Genomic DNA, 17,035 nt, shown 5'->3' with positions numbered 1-17,035 from the left:
GGGGGGTCGCCCCAAGCTTGTATTCAAATAAAAGACCCAACAAAGCCTATTTCTCTTTCTCAGAAAAAAAAACCACTGAAGCGGGGTGGGTGGGGGCTAGCCCTCGCTGCAACATACAAACACAGGGCAAATTCCTCCATACACACCCATGGTGAAAGTTCTACCTCTCCAAGGGATCATAGCCAAAGAATGGTGTGTGTTTCTTTAAGGAAAATAATTAAAAATACTAAGAAGAGCCTGCTGGATGAGGCCAGAATCCTGTTTCCAGAGTGGCCCACCAGATGCCTCTGGAGAGCCAGTGTGGTGTAGTGGTTAAGAGCGGTAGACTCGTAATCTGGTGAACTGGGTTCGTTTCCCCGCTCCTCCACCTGCAGCTGCTGGGTGACCTTGGGCCAGTCACACTTCTCTGATGGCTCTCAGCCCCACTCACCTCACAGAGTGTTTGTTGTGGGGGAGGAAGGGAAAAGGAAATTGTTAGCCGCTTTGAGACTCCTTTGGGGTAGTGATAAAGTGGGGTATCAAATCTGTGATGGGACGATGAGCTGCTTGTGCGTAAAATGCAAGTCCCTCAGAGTTTGATCAGGCTTTCAAACCTCTGCCTGTGACGGAGCCCCTCCAGCATGGCTGCGTCAATCACTAGTAGAATCCGAAAGTGGCTGCTTTCGGAAACGTTTCCAACATAAAAGCTCCTTAACGGAAACACGTCGTCTGGCCTCTCGGCGTGACAGTTTCCGTCGAGGTGTGGGTGTCCCTATAGGAGGTCCTGAGACCTCCCCACTGGTTTCGCTTGAAGCGTCTCTGAGCCATCCCTCCGACTCACTTTCCCTTGGAGTTCTTGCTCGCCCTCTACTGGTTCCCTCTTCCGCTGCTACTGCTCTCTCACCCTCAGTGAGCCTTTGCGCCTCCGGCGCTTTAGATGTCAGTTCCCTGACATCCACCTCCCCTCCAGGGCCCCCTTCACCCCCTCCCGTCTCCTCTCCTACTGGCGGTGAGGAGGTAAAACCCTTGAAAGAACCTCCCTCATCTTCCGACGTCGCGAACACTTCCTTCCACTTGTTGCTGTTCCTACTCTCTAGGTACTCTTCGTCATCAGAGTCCACTCCCTCTTCCAACTCCGACTCCGCGAACCCTTCCATTTCCTCTTCCTCATCGGTGGTGCCGAAATACTCCCTCCTAAACCTTGCTATCGGCTGAGGTTTCCTCGGGAACCTTTGATGGAACGTTTCTGTTAAAACCTCGTCATTGACTTCCTGCGCACTTACCCAGGTGTTTTCTGACTCCGGTTCCCCTTCCCACGCCACTAAATACTCCACCTGATTTCCCTTCCACCTGGAATCGAGGATTTCCGCTACATGGTTGCGGCGTTCCCTCTCTTCCAAGGCTGGTCCCCTGACGTGCTCCCCTTCACCTCCTCCCCTGTATGGTGACAGTAACGACCTGTGGAACACTGGGTGCAATTTCATGTGATTGGGTAATCGGAGTTTGAAAGCTACCGGGTTGACCTGCTGAATCACCTCAAAGGGTCCCAATCTTCTGGGCCTCAGTTTCTTACAACCCCCTTTGAACGGCAACCCTTGGGTTGACAACCACACTTGATCCCCCACCCTTATGGTTTCACCTTCCCTTCTGTTCTTGTCTGCCTGCTTCTTATATTGTGCCTTAGCCCTTTCTAAGTTGAGCTGGAGCTGCTGATGGATGGCTTCCATCTCTTCTACAAAATGTTCAGCCGCTGGGACGCTCCATCTCTCCCCTCCTTCCCCTGGAAATGCCCTGGGGTGACACCCGTAATTAGCCAAAAAGGGACTCATCCCTGTGGACACATTCTCCGCATTATTGTAGGCAAATTCTGCCAACGCCAACTTTTCGACCCAATCGTTCTCTCTGTCATTGACATAACACCTAAGATATTGTTGAAGAATGCCATTTGCCCTTTCCGCCTGCCCGTTGGTTTCAGGGTGCCGGGCAGTTGAAAAATTGACTTCCACGTGTAACAAGCTCATGAGCTTCCTCCAGAACCTGGAAGTAAATTGTTTGCCTCGATCTGAGATCACCCTCGAGGGAGCCCCGTGCAACCTAAAGATATGTTCCACAAACAACTTCGCCGTTTCTTCCGCTGTGACTGCATGTGAGCATGCTACAAAGTGGCACATCTTAGTTAACAGGTCTACTACTACCATGATGGCTGTTTTCCCCTTGGACCTTGGCAGATCCGTCATAAAATCTATTGATATCGCTTCCCAAGGCCGTTCTGGTGTGGGTAAAGGTTCTAATAACCCTGCCGGCGCCCTTCTTTCCCCTTTGGCTCGCTGACATTGGTCACACCCTCTTACATACTCCCTTACATCTTCCCTCACCTTAGGCCACCAAAATTCCCTGGTAACCAACCACATGGTCTTGTGTTGCCCAAAATGTCCCGCCGTGGGGCTATCATGCAACTGCTTGAGTACTCTCCCCCTCAATTCACCTTCGGGTATATACAGTGCCCCTTTGTAATACAATGCCCCATTTCTTTCCTCAAAACCTCCGGGGCTCTCGCCCTCCCCCCTGAGACCTCTGAGCTTATCCTGGGCATATTCATCATTTTCCGTTTCCTCCACCAGTTCTCGTTGCCCCACCATCGCCGCCCCACACACCCAGCGGTCCTCCGGGATGACATGTCTCTCTTCGATCACCCCCTCCCCTTCCCAATATTCTGGTTTGCGTGAGAGCGCGTCCGCCCTGACGTTTTCTGGGCCTGGCACATAACAAATCTCAAAGTTAAATTTGGAGAATTCCTGTGCCCATCTCACTTGTCGTTGGTTGAGCACTCGAGCTGTTCTCCAATACTCTAAATTTTTGTGGTCGGTGCACACTTGCACCTTGTGTTGTGCCCCAATTAATAAATGTCTCCACCTCCGGAATGCTTCGTGAATGGCAAGTAGTTCCCTGTCATACACCGTGTAATTCCTCTCGGACTTATTCAGCTTCCGCGAGAAGAAGGCACACGGTCTCCACTCCGACGCACTCCTCCCCGGTTGAAGAAGGACCGCCCCTACCGCCCGGTCGGATGCATCTGTTTCCACTCTCATGGGTTTTCGTAAATCCACATGCAGAAGTTGTTCTTCCGAGGCGAAAGCCCTTTTCAGTTCTTCAAAGGCTCGATCCGCCTCTGCCGTCCAAACAAATTTCTTCTTGCTGCTGAGACAGTCGGTGATGGGCGCCGTCAAGTGGGCAAAGTTCTTGATGAACTTCCGATAAAAGTTCCCAAATCCCAAGAATCTTTGCACGTCCTTCTTGGTCTTCGGTGTCTTCCATTCCAGTACCGCTTGGACCTTGCCTGGATCCATGGCCAATCCCTTGTCTGACAAGCGGTACCCCAGGAATTCCACCTCCTTGGTATGAAACTGGCACTTCTCCAGTTTCACCCACAGCTGGTTGGCTTGCAGCCTGCCCAACACTTCTCGAACGTCCCTCACATGCTGTTCCTCATTTTCCGAATACACCAACACGTCGTCTAAAAAGGCCACACAATTCTTGTAGAGCAAAGGTCCCAGAACGTGGTTTATAAAAGCTTGAAAACACGCGGAGCCCCCTTGTAGACCGAAGGGCATAACGAGGTATTCAAAGGCTCCCAACGGGGTAAACATGGTGGTCTTCCATTCATCTCCCTTCCTTATGCGTATCAGATTGTACGCCCCCCGCAGGTCCAGTTTTGTAAAAATCTTTCCCTTCCTTACTCTGGTCAAAATGTCATCAATTCGGGGCATAGGGAAAGCCAGGGGCTCCGACACTGCATTGAGGGCCCTGAAGTCACACACCAGTCTCGGTTTGTCTGTGTTCTTTTTGTCCACAAAAAACACTGGGCTGCCCCCCACCGCTCGGGACTCTCTGATGAAACCTCGCTTCAAGTTTTTGTCAATGAACTCCCTCAGCTCCTGCATCTCCCTGTCTGACATGGCGTACAGCTTGCCTACTGGGAGTTGGGCCCCTGGGAGTAGGTTGATTTGACAGTCAAAGGGTCTATGCGGTGGCAGTTTGTCTGCTTCCCTTTCGCTGAATACGTTGCTCAGATCTGCGTATTGCGGGGGCACCTTCCCTTTGTCCATCACTTCCATCCCCGCTAGGGTGACTCTGTCTCCTCCCGAAACCTTCCCCTCCTTGCAGTGTTCTAGGCAATGCGCTGACCCAAAGGAGACCACCCTCTGATGCCAGCCCACTAGCGGATCGTGTAGCGCCAGCCAGCTCATCCCCAAAATGATGGGCGCTCCTCCCAGGATGGCCACATTAAACGCTATCTGTTCGGTGTGCCTTGCCACTCTCATTATCATCGGGACAGTCTGTTGGCTAACTTCTCCCCCCAACAGCTCTCTGCCGTCAATCGTAGTCACCTGCAAGGGGTTACTTAAAGGGATAGTCTGTATCTGGTGCTCAGCTGCAAACTCCTTACTCATGAAATTACAGGAGCTGCCTGAATCCAAAAGCGCCTTGACCTTTAGTGGGTGTCCGTTTGGCAGTTCTAGTAACACCTCTATCACTAAAGCGGGTCTGGGGGGTTCTGGCATGGGCACTTTCATTGCTCTTTGGCCTGGCTGCTGTGCCCCAACGGTGGCAGCCAGGCGTTGGCTTTTACTTGCTCCTTGCCTTCCTCTTCCTTTCCCCCAACAGCTCCTGCCATCCCTTGCCATTCCTTTCTTTGTGGGCAAACTCTGGCAAAGTGCCCTGGCTGTTGGCAGAGATAACATCTCTTGGCGCTCTTTCCCTCCTTTTTCCGCCCTTCACTGGGATTTGAAACTGCGCGCGCCCGCGCTGTTCCAACTTCCATCGGCTCTGCCGGCGGGAAAGGTGGCTCTGGAATGTCTGGAATGCGGAACTCCCTCCAACGGTCTCCTTTCCCTTCCCGCTTTTCCATAGCCCTCGCCTCCTGGCGCACTCCTATGGCCAGCGCAGATTTGGTTAACTGGTCCATAGACTCCGCCCTGGGGCCCCGGGAAAGCTCATCTTTGACGGTTGAAGAAAGCCCCTCTTCGAAAAGCATTTGGATGGGCTCCGCCGATAGGTCCCACCCCAATTTGTGAATCAACATGGTAAATTCAGTCCAGTACTCACGGACAGATCTGCTTCCTTGCTGGCAAGCCATTAACTGCCTTCGCACCACCCCCTGCTCAATATCGCTGGAAAACATCAGGTCCATGGCACGAAAAAACTTCCTCGTGTCCTTTAAGATCTCATTATTCGCTGCCATCAGGGGTCTAACCCAATCTTTCGCCCCGGATTCGAGATGGCCAATCACATACGCCACTCGCGATTCCTCATCGGGGAAGTCATCAAACTGCAAGTTTAGAGCGTATTGCATCTCTGTTCTAAAGGCATGATAGTTCCTGGGATCCCCCCCGAATTTCTGCACCAATCCTGGCACCTTTCTGGCGAGCGGGGTGGTTTTCTCCTTTCCCTTTTCTGCATCCTGAGCCCTCCTCTCCTCAAGCCTCGCCGTTTGCAGCGCCAACTGGATCTCCAACGCCCTGTACCTTTCTTCCAGGCTTGGACCTCCTCCAGCTGCTCCTGCTTCCCCGGTTCCGGCTGGATTGCTCATGATGCTTCTCCCTGCACAAGCTGGCTTTCGGAGACTTTCGGATTGCTGTGATGGGACGATGAGCTGCTTGTGCGTAAAATGCAAGTCCCTCAGAGTTTGATCAGGCTTTCAAACCTCTGCCTGTGACGGAGCCCCTCCAGCATGGCTGCGTCAATCACTAGTAGAATCCGAAAGTGGCTGCTTTCGGAAACGTTTCCAACATAAAAGCTCCTTAACGGAAACACGTCGTCTGGCCTCTCGGCGTGACAGTTTCCGTCGAGGTGTGGGTGTCCCTATAGGAGGTCCTGAGACCTCCCCACTGGTTTCGCTTGAAGCGTCTCTGAGCCATCCCTCCGACTCACTTTCCCTTGGAGTTCTTGCTCGCCCTCTACGGGTTCCCTCTTCCGCTGCTACTGCTCTCTCACCCTCAGTGAGCCTTTGCGCCTCCGGCGCTTTAGATGTCAGTTCCCTGACAAAATCCAAACCCTTCTTCTTCTTCTGAGGGGAACTTGCAATTCAGGATTCCAACACAAAAGCACAGCTGCGGAGGCACAGCACAGCCATCAGGGTTACTGAACCGCCAATAGTCCTCTCACTAAATATATCTAACCCTTATGGTGCTGGAGGAGACTCTTGAGAGTCCCATGGACTACAAGAAGATCCAACCTATCCATTCTGAAGGAAATCAGCCCTGAGTGCTCACTGGAAGGACAGATCGTGAAGCTGAGGCTCCAAGACTTTGGCCACCTCATGAGAAGAGAAGACTCCCTGGAAAAGACTCTGATGTTGGGAAAGATGGAGGGCACAAGGAGAAGGGGACGACAGAAGACGAGATGGTGGGACAGTGTTCTCGAAGAGACCAGCATGAGTTTGACCAAACTGCGGGAGGCAGTGGAAGACGGGAGGGCCTGGCGTGCTGTGGTCCAGGGGGTCACGAAGAGTTGGACACGACTAAACGACTCAACAACAACAACAATGAGGCAGTGAGTTCCATAGTTCAACTCTCTGCTGTGTGAAGAGCAGCGTCCTTTAATCTGTCCTGAATCTTCTAGCATTCCTTGGATGTCCAGCAAGGAAAAAAAATCTCTGTTTGCTCTCTCAGAGCCACATATCATTTTGGACGCCTCTTGTCGTCCAAACATTCCTCTCCTCTTTCTCTAAAGTCCCCAAAACAGTGCTGTTTCTTCACAGGGGCGTCGCTCCCTCCCCACGATCCCTTTCGTTGGTTTTCTGAACCTTTTCCCAACTCTGCAATAATCCTTTTTCGGAGGGCTTGAGGTGACCACATCTCTATACAGCGGTACCTCGGGTTACATATGCTTCAGATTACATACGCTTCAGGTTACAGACTCCGCTAACCCAGAACTAGTGCTTCAGGTTAAGAACTTTGCTTCAGGATAAGAACAGAAATCGTGCTCCGGCAGCGCAGTGCCAGCAGGAGGCCCCATTAGCTAAAGTGGTGCTTCAGGTTAAGAACAACTTCAGGTTAAGTACAGACCTCCGGAACGAATTAAGTACTTAACCTGAGGTACCACTGTATAGCACACCGTCGTCCTCCATTCCTCCATCTCCCAATACCAACCCGTTCCTCAGGACCTGGTGTTTTACACAACACCGAGTCGCATTTAAACAAGGCGTTGTGCTTTAACGTTTGGGATCGCATGAAAGAGGTTTGAGAAAGAAAGCAAAATCGGAATACCTGGGATGCATTTCAGAGCGTGGCAGGATTCGTTCCTCTTGTCACTCATGTCGGGGGACTTTGGACCTCTCGTCTGCAAAGAGAGAAGAGCGGGGGGTGAGCAGAGCTGCCACAGCGACTGGCCGGCCGGGACCTTTGATCCATCAGGAAAACACAGAGTCGTTCCGATGTTCTTAGGTGGAAAGAGCCTAGCTATGGATTTTGCGAAGTGCACGATTATTTCCTTCCTCTCCCCTCTGGGTCTCTGGGATCTTTTTTTTAGCAGGAGTCCCCGGCTGTTTATGAGACTTTCTGTCCCTCTGATTTTGCCAAGGGGATGTGGCTCTATGGTAGGGCACCTACTTGGCATGTAGAAGGTCCCAAGTCCCACTGGCATCTCCAGGTATTATATTATTATTATTATTATTATTATTATTATTATTATTATTATTATTATTATTATTATTACAGTCATACCTCGGGTTACAGATGCTTCAGGTTGCATTTCTTCAGGTTATGGACCGCTGAAACTCAGAAGTACCAGAACAGGTTACTTCCAGGTTTCAGCGGTCGCACATTATTATTATTAATAATAATAATAGAATTTATATATCGCCCTATACCGGGGGGGGGGGTGTGTCTTAGGGCGGTTCTCAGAATAAAATCAAAATATAAAACCACAAAATACACAAGAAAAATAAAAACAATAACCCAATAGCCCCACCGCTACAAAAAAAACCACCACATTTTAAAAGGGTGTAATCAGATCAACCAAAAGCCTGGTTAAAAAGGAACATTTTTGCCTGTTGCCTAAAGGTGTATAATGGAGACACCAGGTGAACTTCCCTGGGGAGAGCATTCCACAGGCAGGGAGCCACTGCAGAGAAGGCCCCGTTCTCGTGTTGCCGCCCTCCGGACCTCTCAAGGAGGAGGCACATGAAGAAGGGCCTCAGAAGATGATCTCAGAGTCCGGGTAGGTTCATTTGGAAAGAGGTGGCCCTTGAGGTCTGCTCAGGTCTGCCCACACTGACTGGCAGCCATGGCTCTCCAGGATTTCAGATTCAGAAGGTCTCTCCCCTAACTGGAGAGTTTGGGAATGAACCTGGGACCTTCTGCATGCAGTGCAGGTGCTGAGCTACAGTCTTAAAAATACCCTAGTCCTCATGAGTTCAGAATAAAGAGCTGGTTCAAATATGAACAAGCTGTGGCAAGGCAGGCCATTAGGGTCTCTAGTCTAGCCCAATATCTCCTACACTTGAACTACGGCAATGCGCTCTATGTGGGGCTACCTTTGAAGGTAACCCGGAAACTATAACTAATCCAGAATGGGCAGCTAGACCACATAACACCGGTCTTGAAAGACCTACATTGGCTCCCAGTACGTTTCTGGGCACAATTCAAAGTGTTGGTGCTGACCTTAAAAGCCCTAAACGGCCTCAGTCCAGTATACCTGAAGGAGCATCTCCACCCCCATCGTTCAGCCCAGACACTGAGGTCCAGCACCGAGGGCCTTCTGGCGGTTCCCTCACTGCGAGAAGCCAAGTTACAGGGAACCAGGCAGAGGGCCTTCTCGGTGGTGGCACCTGCCCTGTGGAACGCCCTCCCACCAGATGTCAAAGAAAAACAACTACCAGACTTTTAGAAGACATCTGAAGGCAGCCCTGTTTAGGGAAGCTTTTAATATTTAATAGGTTGTTGTATTTTAATATTCTGTTGGAATATTCTGTTTAATATTCTGTTGGAAGCCGCCCAGAGTGGCTGGGGAAACCCAGCCAGATGGTTGGGGTATTTATTATGATTATTATTATTATTATTATTAGGCAACATTCGCAGGGCTACCTGAAGAAGCCTTCTGAGATCGTGCAGGTGTTCTGTCCCACTGAGCTCCAGGCTCCCTTCGGCTGGGATCAGCAAACCAAGCGACTTGGCTCCCTCCCCGCATTCTTTTCTTTTCTTTCTCAATTCGAAAAACATTGTTTGATGACTATGCAAAGAATGCAGAAGGGCAGAGGGAGCCAGATCATAGAGGCCAGGAAGAAACTCAGACCTAACTTAGAAATGCATTCCATTTGAAGGAAGGATTGTATAGGCATAAGTCACTTTTTATTTTTATTTTAAAAAATCAAGGCGGTGCCCCCTTTCGTCAAGGCTCAGAGCCACCGTCTCCAACCTGTTTTCACTTTTTTTCCTGGCCTCGTGTTCCCAGCAAGATCCAGCCGCTACTTTGGAGTAAGCGATTTCGAAGCTTGCAGCTAGCTAGGTCGTTGCTGGAGCAATGGAATGAGGCGTTCAAGCCAAACCCGGGTTTCCTAGCTACCAACTGGAGAGCCAGGACAGAGGCACAGAGGGAGAGGAGGTTTGTTTTTGTTTAAAGAAAGAAGAAACTTTGAAAAGAGGGGGGGGGGAGTTTGTGAATCATTAATGGGAAAGTTGCCCTCAGCGGCCAAGGACACTATGTACGGCGAAAAAAAACCACCCACTTCTAAAATTATCGCTGGTTTTTGTTTTAAAAAAAGGGAAAGCGGGGAGAAAAAAGGCTGTGTTTGGAAATATGTTTGGAAACAGACGTAGAAGTCTGGGCTCCGGAGCGGGGGAATTCCCTCGGCAAAGTTGTGCTCAAAATCCTATATAAACACAAGTCAATGCAGCGTGCGTGCGTGTCTTTGAATGCAAGCGATGCTTCTTTAAGGCTGTCAAAAGAAAAGGTGCCACGAGCAATTGGGTGTGTGTGGTTTATTTATTTTTTCCTTAAAAAAAATAATTCGGTTTTGAGGAGAAGTCTGTGTTGAAAGGCCGGTTTTGCATTTGCATTAATCAATGGTTAATTTGCAGGGGGTGGGACAGGGATTTCTTTTCCTGCGCAAGGATAAGGACATCAGAAAAACCCTGCCAGATCAGGCCAGGGGCCCATCTAGTCCAGCAGTGACTAAATGCCCCTAAGAACATAGGAATCTCGATAGACTGCCACTGGAGCTGGAAGTTCCACAAAACATCAGAAGAGCCCAGCTACTGGCTCTGGCCCATGGCCCATCTAGTCCAGTGTTCTGATAGTGGACAACTAGCCTGTGGGAAAACCCAAGCAGGATCAGGTCCTGAGCACAAGAGCCTCCTTCTCCCTTCCTGGAGTTTCCAGCAACTGGTACTCGCAGACATTACAGCCTCCAAAAAGTGGCTCATTGGGAAGATGCTTGGATGAGACAGCCTCTGCCAAATCCAGATGTTTGGGGCTACAGCTTCCATCAGCCCCAACCAGCACCGGGTGCTGGGAACTGTAGTTCCTGGAATTCTTATTGTGTGTTTTGAATGTGCTTTAAAGGTAGCGCATGCACATAATGCACAGAAGGGCTGTGCCCTGAAGCAAAACAGTGGTGTAGCGTGGGGGGTGCAGGGGGGGCCGGCCGCACCGGGCGCAACATCTGGGGGTTAGGGTTAGGGGGCGCAAATCCACGGGTTAGGGGGTGCAAATTACTTGCCTTGCCCCGGGTGCTGACAACCCACGCTACGCCACTGAAGCAAAAGTAAATCTGCAAAGTTTAATTCAGAAAACTAGATACAGTAGATATGAGAGAGGTGCCCTAGATATCTAGTTGACATAAGTCCATTATTCACGGCCAGCATTTCCCAACCTCTTGGAACATTTCGAAGAATCTTTTAGAATAATTGTCTACGGAAAATGGCCAGCATCCAATATCATTTCCTATGGTTCCAGCGCGGGGTGACCCAGCCTCAAACCCCACCGCTCAACACACACGCCCCCACCCCCATTCACCCCGCCAGGGGAACCCCTTTCCTCCAACCCCTTTCAGCGTCGCAACGCCAGAGACTTACCCCTGGATCCTGGTGTTGCTTAATTTTAAAAGACGTCTTGGACATGGACAGCATTGCGACGTCGCTTTGTGACCCATAAAAATAAAATAAAATCGGTGCGTGCGTGGAGTAGTGATCTTTCAAGGGAGGGAGGGGGCATGCAAGAGCCGGCGAAGGGGTGCTGGTATGTGGATGTGCCTTCAGAGTCAAAGCGCCAAGAGGGAGAGGAAAACCCCTCTCCAATTCCCAGGGAACCCGGTGCGCAAAAAGATGCGCAAAAAGAGGGCGCAAGGTCCTCTCCGCCCAGGTTGTCTCCAGAAGCCCCGCCCCTCTCCAAAATGAAAAAAAAGGCGTCTTGTGTTCCTTAGTTTGGCTGCAGGGTGGCAGTGAAGGGCTCTCCTTTTTGGGATGGGGGGCGGGCGGCTTGGCAAACTGCCTCTCCTGGCTCTGCGATGTGGGGAGGAAAGAAGCGCAGAGGCGATCGGGCTGGTGGAGGGCGCGCGCGTAGTGGGGGCTCCTCTTTCGCCCCCCGCTGCTGCAATGCGCTTGGCTGGGCTTCGTCCCCCTCCCGGGTCTGTCTGTCTTCCTTCCTTCCTTCTCCTTCCTTCCTTCCTTCTCTCTCCCACCGCTGCTGCTCTGCGGGTCCCCCTTGCTCGCCGATGCGGATGGAGATGCGCGAATGGTCCTGGGCGAATCCGACACCCTCCTCTTTCTTCCCCGGCGAGCCTGGGCGGGTGAAACTGACACGGCGCCAGCTCCTCCTCGGCGCGGGGAAAGCAGGGCAGGCTCCTCACCAGCAGCGGGCCCACGTGGCTGCTTTAAAGGAGAAGCGCTCCCCTTGGCAAGGCTGGCCCGGCAGCGGCGGCGGCCCAGGGAAAACCCCTCCATCCTTCCCGGGAAAGGGCGCACCGGGGAGCTGGTCAGCGGCACAGCCGGCAAGGGGCGGCCCCTGCAAGCCAGGGAGGGGGTAGTCAAGCCAGTTGAAGGCAGTGATGCTCAGCTCAGATTCCTGCCTCGCAGTGGGTTAGGCTAGAATAGATGACTCTTGAGTATCTTCCCAACTCTGCAATGCTATGAGTCAATGAATTTAGTCCAGCGACCAGACCACCAGTTGCCTGTGGGGAACCAGCAAACAGGATCCAAGCCCAGGAGCTCACGTCCCTCCGGTGGTATCCTGCAACAGGGATTCAGAAGCACTTTTCCCTCCCAGCTGTGGAGGTAAAGCACAGCCACCGTGTCTAGTAGCCGTCAATAGCTTTCTTGTCTCCCGTGAAATTGTCCGATCCTCTTTTGAAGCCAAACACATTGGTGGCCATTGCTGCCTCCTGAAGGAGCGAGTGCCATAGTTCCATGAGCCTTGATGGCTGGTGCCCACTAGCTGATGCACACACTCTGGCCTGCTTTTGGGGCTGTGGCTGAGTGGGGGGGCAGCCTTCTGGAGGTGGAGAGCTGGCCAAGGAACTGAAATTCTGGGCCTTTGCGGGAAAGGGGCATGTTGGTGGGGGCCATGTGAAGAAAGGCCCCCGTTTGGGGCTGGTGGGCCTTCTCGGTAGTGGCACCCGCCCTGTGGAACACCCTCTCACCAGATGTCAAAGAGATAAACAACTACAGTGGTACCTTGGGTTACATACGCTTCAGGTTACAGACTCCGCTAACCCAGAAATAGTGCTTCAGGTTAAGAACTTTGCTTCAGGATGAGAACAGAAATTGCGCAGCAGCAGCGGGAGGCCCCATTAGCTAAAGTGGTGCTTCAGGTTAAGAACAGTTTCAGGTTAAGAGCAGACCTCTGGAACAAATTAAGTACTTAACCTGAGGTACCACTGTACCTGACATTTAGAAGACATCTGAAGTTTTTAATGTATCACATTTTGATGTATTTTTAATCCTTGTTGGAAGCCGCCCAGAGTGGCTGGGGAAACCCAGCCAGATGGGTGGGGTACAAATAATAAATTACTGTTGTTGTTGTTGTTTGCCTTGCCATTTCTCTAAGCTGGTCTGTCACCTCTCAGATGCAGAACAGTGTTTCAGGTGCCTGCCCAGGAGACCTGACCGATTTGGCCAGCTGACTTGGGATCTCATTACCCCACTGCCAGGCCCCCTATCCATCTGAGCTGCAAGAGTAAGTGGAAGAGCAGCAATTTCCGGAGAGTAAGGCCCGCTGGCAGCACTGCAGGGCTGTTGTGTTGCAGCTGCACAAGGAAGAGGGAGGGAGGGAGACATGCTTCTGTTGGGCGCCCTTCCTTCGCCGCAGGCCGGGTCTCATGATGTATATTTGGGTGGCGCTGAGGACGACCTAAGACCAGCCCCCGCCTACCTGTTCGCTCAAGGCTGCGAAGGAGGCCCCATGACAAGTGAGACTCTTTCCTCCTCACACACAGAAGCGAAAGGCTCTCGCTCTGAAGCCGCCACTCCCAGGCTGGAGGATTTCATGATATCAAGGAAAGCGCCAGGGATTAAGCGGGGGAAGAGAGAGAGAGAGGAATGCATGATGAAATGTGGACCGGCAGCTTGCCTCTTAAACCTTCAACCACTTTTATGGCCTTGGCGGAGTCCCAGGATGGAGTCAAATATCAGAACATGCAGCAAAGTGGTTCTTTCCATTGACTGGAGAGAGAGAGAGAAGCCTTTGGGTAGCCTTTGGGGCTACCTTTGAAGGTGACCCGGAAACTACAACTAATCCAGAACACAGCAGCCAGACAGGCCGCCAAGACCACATAACACCGGTCTTGAAAGACCTACATTGGCTCCCAGTACATTTCCGAGCACAATTCAAAGTATTGGTGCTGACCTTTAAAGCCCTGAATGGCCTCGGTCCAGTATATCTGAAGGAGCATCTCCACCCCCATCGTTCAGCCCAGACACTGAGGTCCAGCGCCGAGGGCCTTCTGGCTGTTCCCTCACTGTGAGAAGCCAAGTTACAGAGAACCAGACAGAGGGCCTTCTCGGTGGTGGCACCCGCCCTGTGGAACGCCCTCCCACCAGATATCAAAGAGAACAACAACTACCAGACTTTTAGAAGACATCTGAAGGCAGCCCTCTTTAGGGAAACTTTTAATGTTTGATGTATTACAGTATTTTAATATTTTTTTTGGAAGCCGCCCAGAGTGGCTGGGGAAGCCCAGCCAGATGGGTGGGGTATAAATAAATTTTATTATTATTATTATTATTATTATTATTATTATTATTATTGCTTCATTTGCTCAGTCAGGCAGCACCCAATCCATCAGGCTGCATTAGTGGGAGAGTTGGGAATCAGGGTTCATTCCATACAGCTCTGCCTGAAATCACTGAATTCTAGAGTTGGAAGAAAGTTCTGCAATGCAGGAATATGCAGCTGTTCCCTACGGGGATCAAACTTGCAACGCTGCTGTTATCAGCAACATACACTAACCTACTGAGCTATCCAGTCTCCCAATGCCAGCTGATCTTCATGAGAACTGCTTTTTTCCTCCTCTGCCCTCCACGTGCTCTTTCCTCTTGTGTGTCATTGTCTTTTTAGATTATAGGGTTGCAGGCGGAGACTGTCTTGCTCGGATGGATTGTTTATACGGCAGTTTGGGGCATCTTTTGGCTGAGGAGCCTGGTACAAATTCTCTAAATAAACAAAGCAAAAAGCTACATGTCCCTGATATTGCCTATCCACCCGTCATCTCATATACATAAAGGCAGACATCAGGAGTGTGGATGGAAACACAGCCAACTTTTGAAACGCGGACGTTTCTTCATTTTGCAATGCCGTTCTCCAGCAAAAACGCAAACACCAGGGTGTGTGTGAGTGTCTGTGCAAAAGAAAAATAGGATATGATACGCAGTTTACCTGGGCGAAAATGGATTTGCAAAAAATGTGTACTTTAGGAGAAACTCGCCCTAAAATGTGGGTGAAATATCATGAGGACTTTTTGCAGGGGCAGGGATTGCAAGCAGATTGCAACTCATAGAGTTGGAAGAGACGCTGAGGATAATCTATTCCAACCAAATATGCAGCTCTCCTGTATCAGGATTGAACCTGCAAAGCTGGCATTCTCAACATCATGCTCTAACCAGCTGAGCTATCCAGGCTGACAGGAGAACTTGCGGAAATCTGGAGAACCTGTTTTTAAAAAGAAAAGAAACAGAGAGAATCTAAAATGGACAGATTTGCCCATCATGTTTGCTCAATGCCCCTATGAACCTAGGAATCTAAATAGACTGTTAGATTATCAACAATATGGCACCAAAAAGTTAGTTAGAAGGAATATGAAGATAAATGAAAATATAAGAAAAGATAATTTTTGGATAAATATTATGTTAAAATTAAGCTTGTAAGGTTTGGGTTAAATTATCTAAAATTAGGGATACAATATTGGAAAATTATAATATAAGAATTGAAACAAGGTGATAAATTGCTGGGTAAAGCTCGAAAATTTGGAACGCAGGAACGAGAGATGCGAGGAAGTCCAAAGAAGTGAAGAAAATGTGGATATTGAAAAATTATATGTTATTTTGTTTGCTTTTTCTATTGTATTAAGAAAATCTTTAATAAATATTTATTTAAAAAAAAGAATCTAAATAGACTGCCTTTGGAGCTGGAGGTTCCACAGGAGGAGAAGAAGAACCTGCTATATCAGGCCTGGGGGGGCTCATCCTGTCCTCACAGTGGCCCAAAGGGAAACACTTGAGCAGGATCCAAGCACACAACCCCTCTCTTTTACACCTTTGCCCAAAAGAAAGAGAATGAAATGTCCTTCCGAACTTCTTTCCAGATGGCCTGACAGACCCTCATAAAAAGAAGAAAGCACCGTCTGGGTGAATACCAGCTTCCCTTGCGGAAATTTGCTCTTTCTCCCCACCCTCTTCAAAGACAAATTTAGCTCCAAACCAGGGGAGAAAAAGACTGTGCTTTCTGTTTGCATTATTTATTGCTTCTCCCATCTCGGGGCCTCGGGGCACCTTCTGTCAAGCAGAAGACATTATCAGAGGGCACATGAGGTGTGCCGTGAAAGTGGGTGAGAGAAAGCACTCCCTGCGTGGGGTTTTTTTAATGGCTGGGGCAGGAATGAGGCGTTTCAGGAAGGAAAATAGCTGGCTGCGGGTTCGAGTGCAACGAGGAGGAACAAAAGGGGGGGAACCTTTCTACCAGAGCGTTAGCAACTTAGGAACACAGCGGCATGAAAATGACACCTTTAACTGAGCCAGAGCAGTGGCCCACCGAGCTCAATACTGGCTACACTGACTGGCAGCAGCTCTCTCAGCAAGGCCACTGAGCTGCAGGCCATCAAAAGGAAGTGAGATCCTAGTCCTCATGGTTCTGAATAAAAGGCATAGCTGTCAACTTACAGATTTGAAAATAAGGGACCAGCAGCCTCAAAAATAAGGGATCAGCAGCCAAAATAAGGGATTTTCAGGGCACAGGTATGTTCAACTTCTGAGCCCCTCCGAGCCAAAGGCAGAAAGCCCAGCCAGCAGCCAAACGAAGCCTCAAGCGGTGGTTCCCACAGCGCAGCAACCCGGCAAAGGGGATGCAGCAAGGAAAACCACTGTCACCTCTCCGCTGGGAAGCACTGAGCAAGGGCGAATCCCCAGGCAATGCGGCCGATTTGATTGGCGCAAGGCACGCAAGCTCCACCCCTCAGTCGTTCTTAGACTCCTTATTGGGTGAGCAACGCAGCCAAGCAACACAGTTGGAGCCTCCCTCCTCCCTGGCCGGCAGGGAGGGAGGGAGAGGAGCTGCTTCCTTTGAAACCCGGGAAATTTAAGGGACATCATCAATAAGGGACAGCGGCGGGCCACAGTGCTGGGATAAGGGACTTTCCCGCCAAATAAGGGACAGTTGGCAGCTATGATAAAAGGGATGGTTTAAACATGGACCTGCATTGTACCAAGTCATAACACGTTTCTTCTTCTTCTTTGGCAATCACTCATAGCTGAGTAAGATTGTCTTCCATAAACACAGTTTTAAGAGTGAGTCCGTAAGTGACTGTGGAGGCCAATTGTGGATCCACACGTCCTTCCACAGTGGGGAC

General features: G+C 50.4%; 1 protein-coding gene and 1 long non-coding RNA gene across 2 annotated transcripts in view; both read right to left on the bottom strand.

Moving 5' to 3' along the window:
* MTMR11 (myotubularin related protein 11) overlaps nucleotides 1-11,830 on the bottom strand; it is a 41,414-nt gene extending 29,584 nt beyond the window's left edge. The window contains exons 1-2 of the mRNA XM_081891372.1: nucleotides 11,055-11,830; nucleotides 7,248-7,320 (exon numbers count right to left, since the gene is read on the bottom strand). Coding sequence (XP_081747498.1) covers nucleotides 7,248-7,320; nucleotides 11,055-11,108 — 127 coding nt within the window. The 5' untranslated portion in view covers nucleotides 11,109-11,830. The remainder of the gene's footprint in view (nucleotides 1-7,247; nucleotides 7,321-11,054) is intronic.
* Nucleotides 1-17,035, bottom strand: part of LOC309358770 — a 104,714-nt gene that overhangs the window by 29,584 nt on the left and 58,095 nt on the right. The gene's annotated exons all lie outside the window — the stretch shown is intronic.

Source organism: Podarcis melisellensis (genome assembly GCF_964234715.1).
Source record: "Podarcis melisellensis genome assembly, chromosome: 16".
In the NCBI taxonomy this organism is placed as follows: Eukaryota; Metazoa; Chordata; class Lepidosauria; order Squamata; family Lacertidae; genus Podarcis; species Podarcis melisellensis.
The sequence above is the reverse complement of the archived record's forward strand: the minus strand, read 5'-3'. Positions and strand labels throughout refer to the sequence as shown.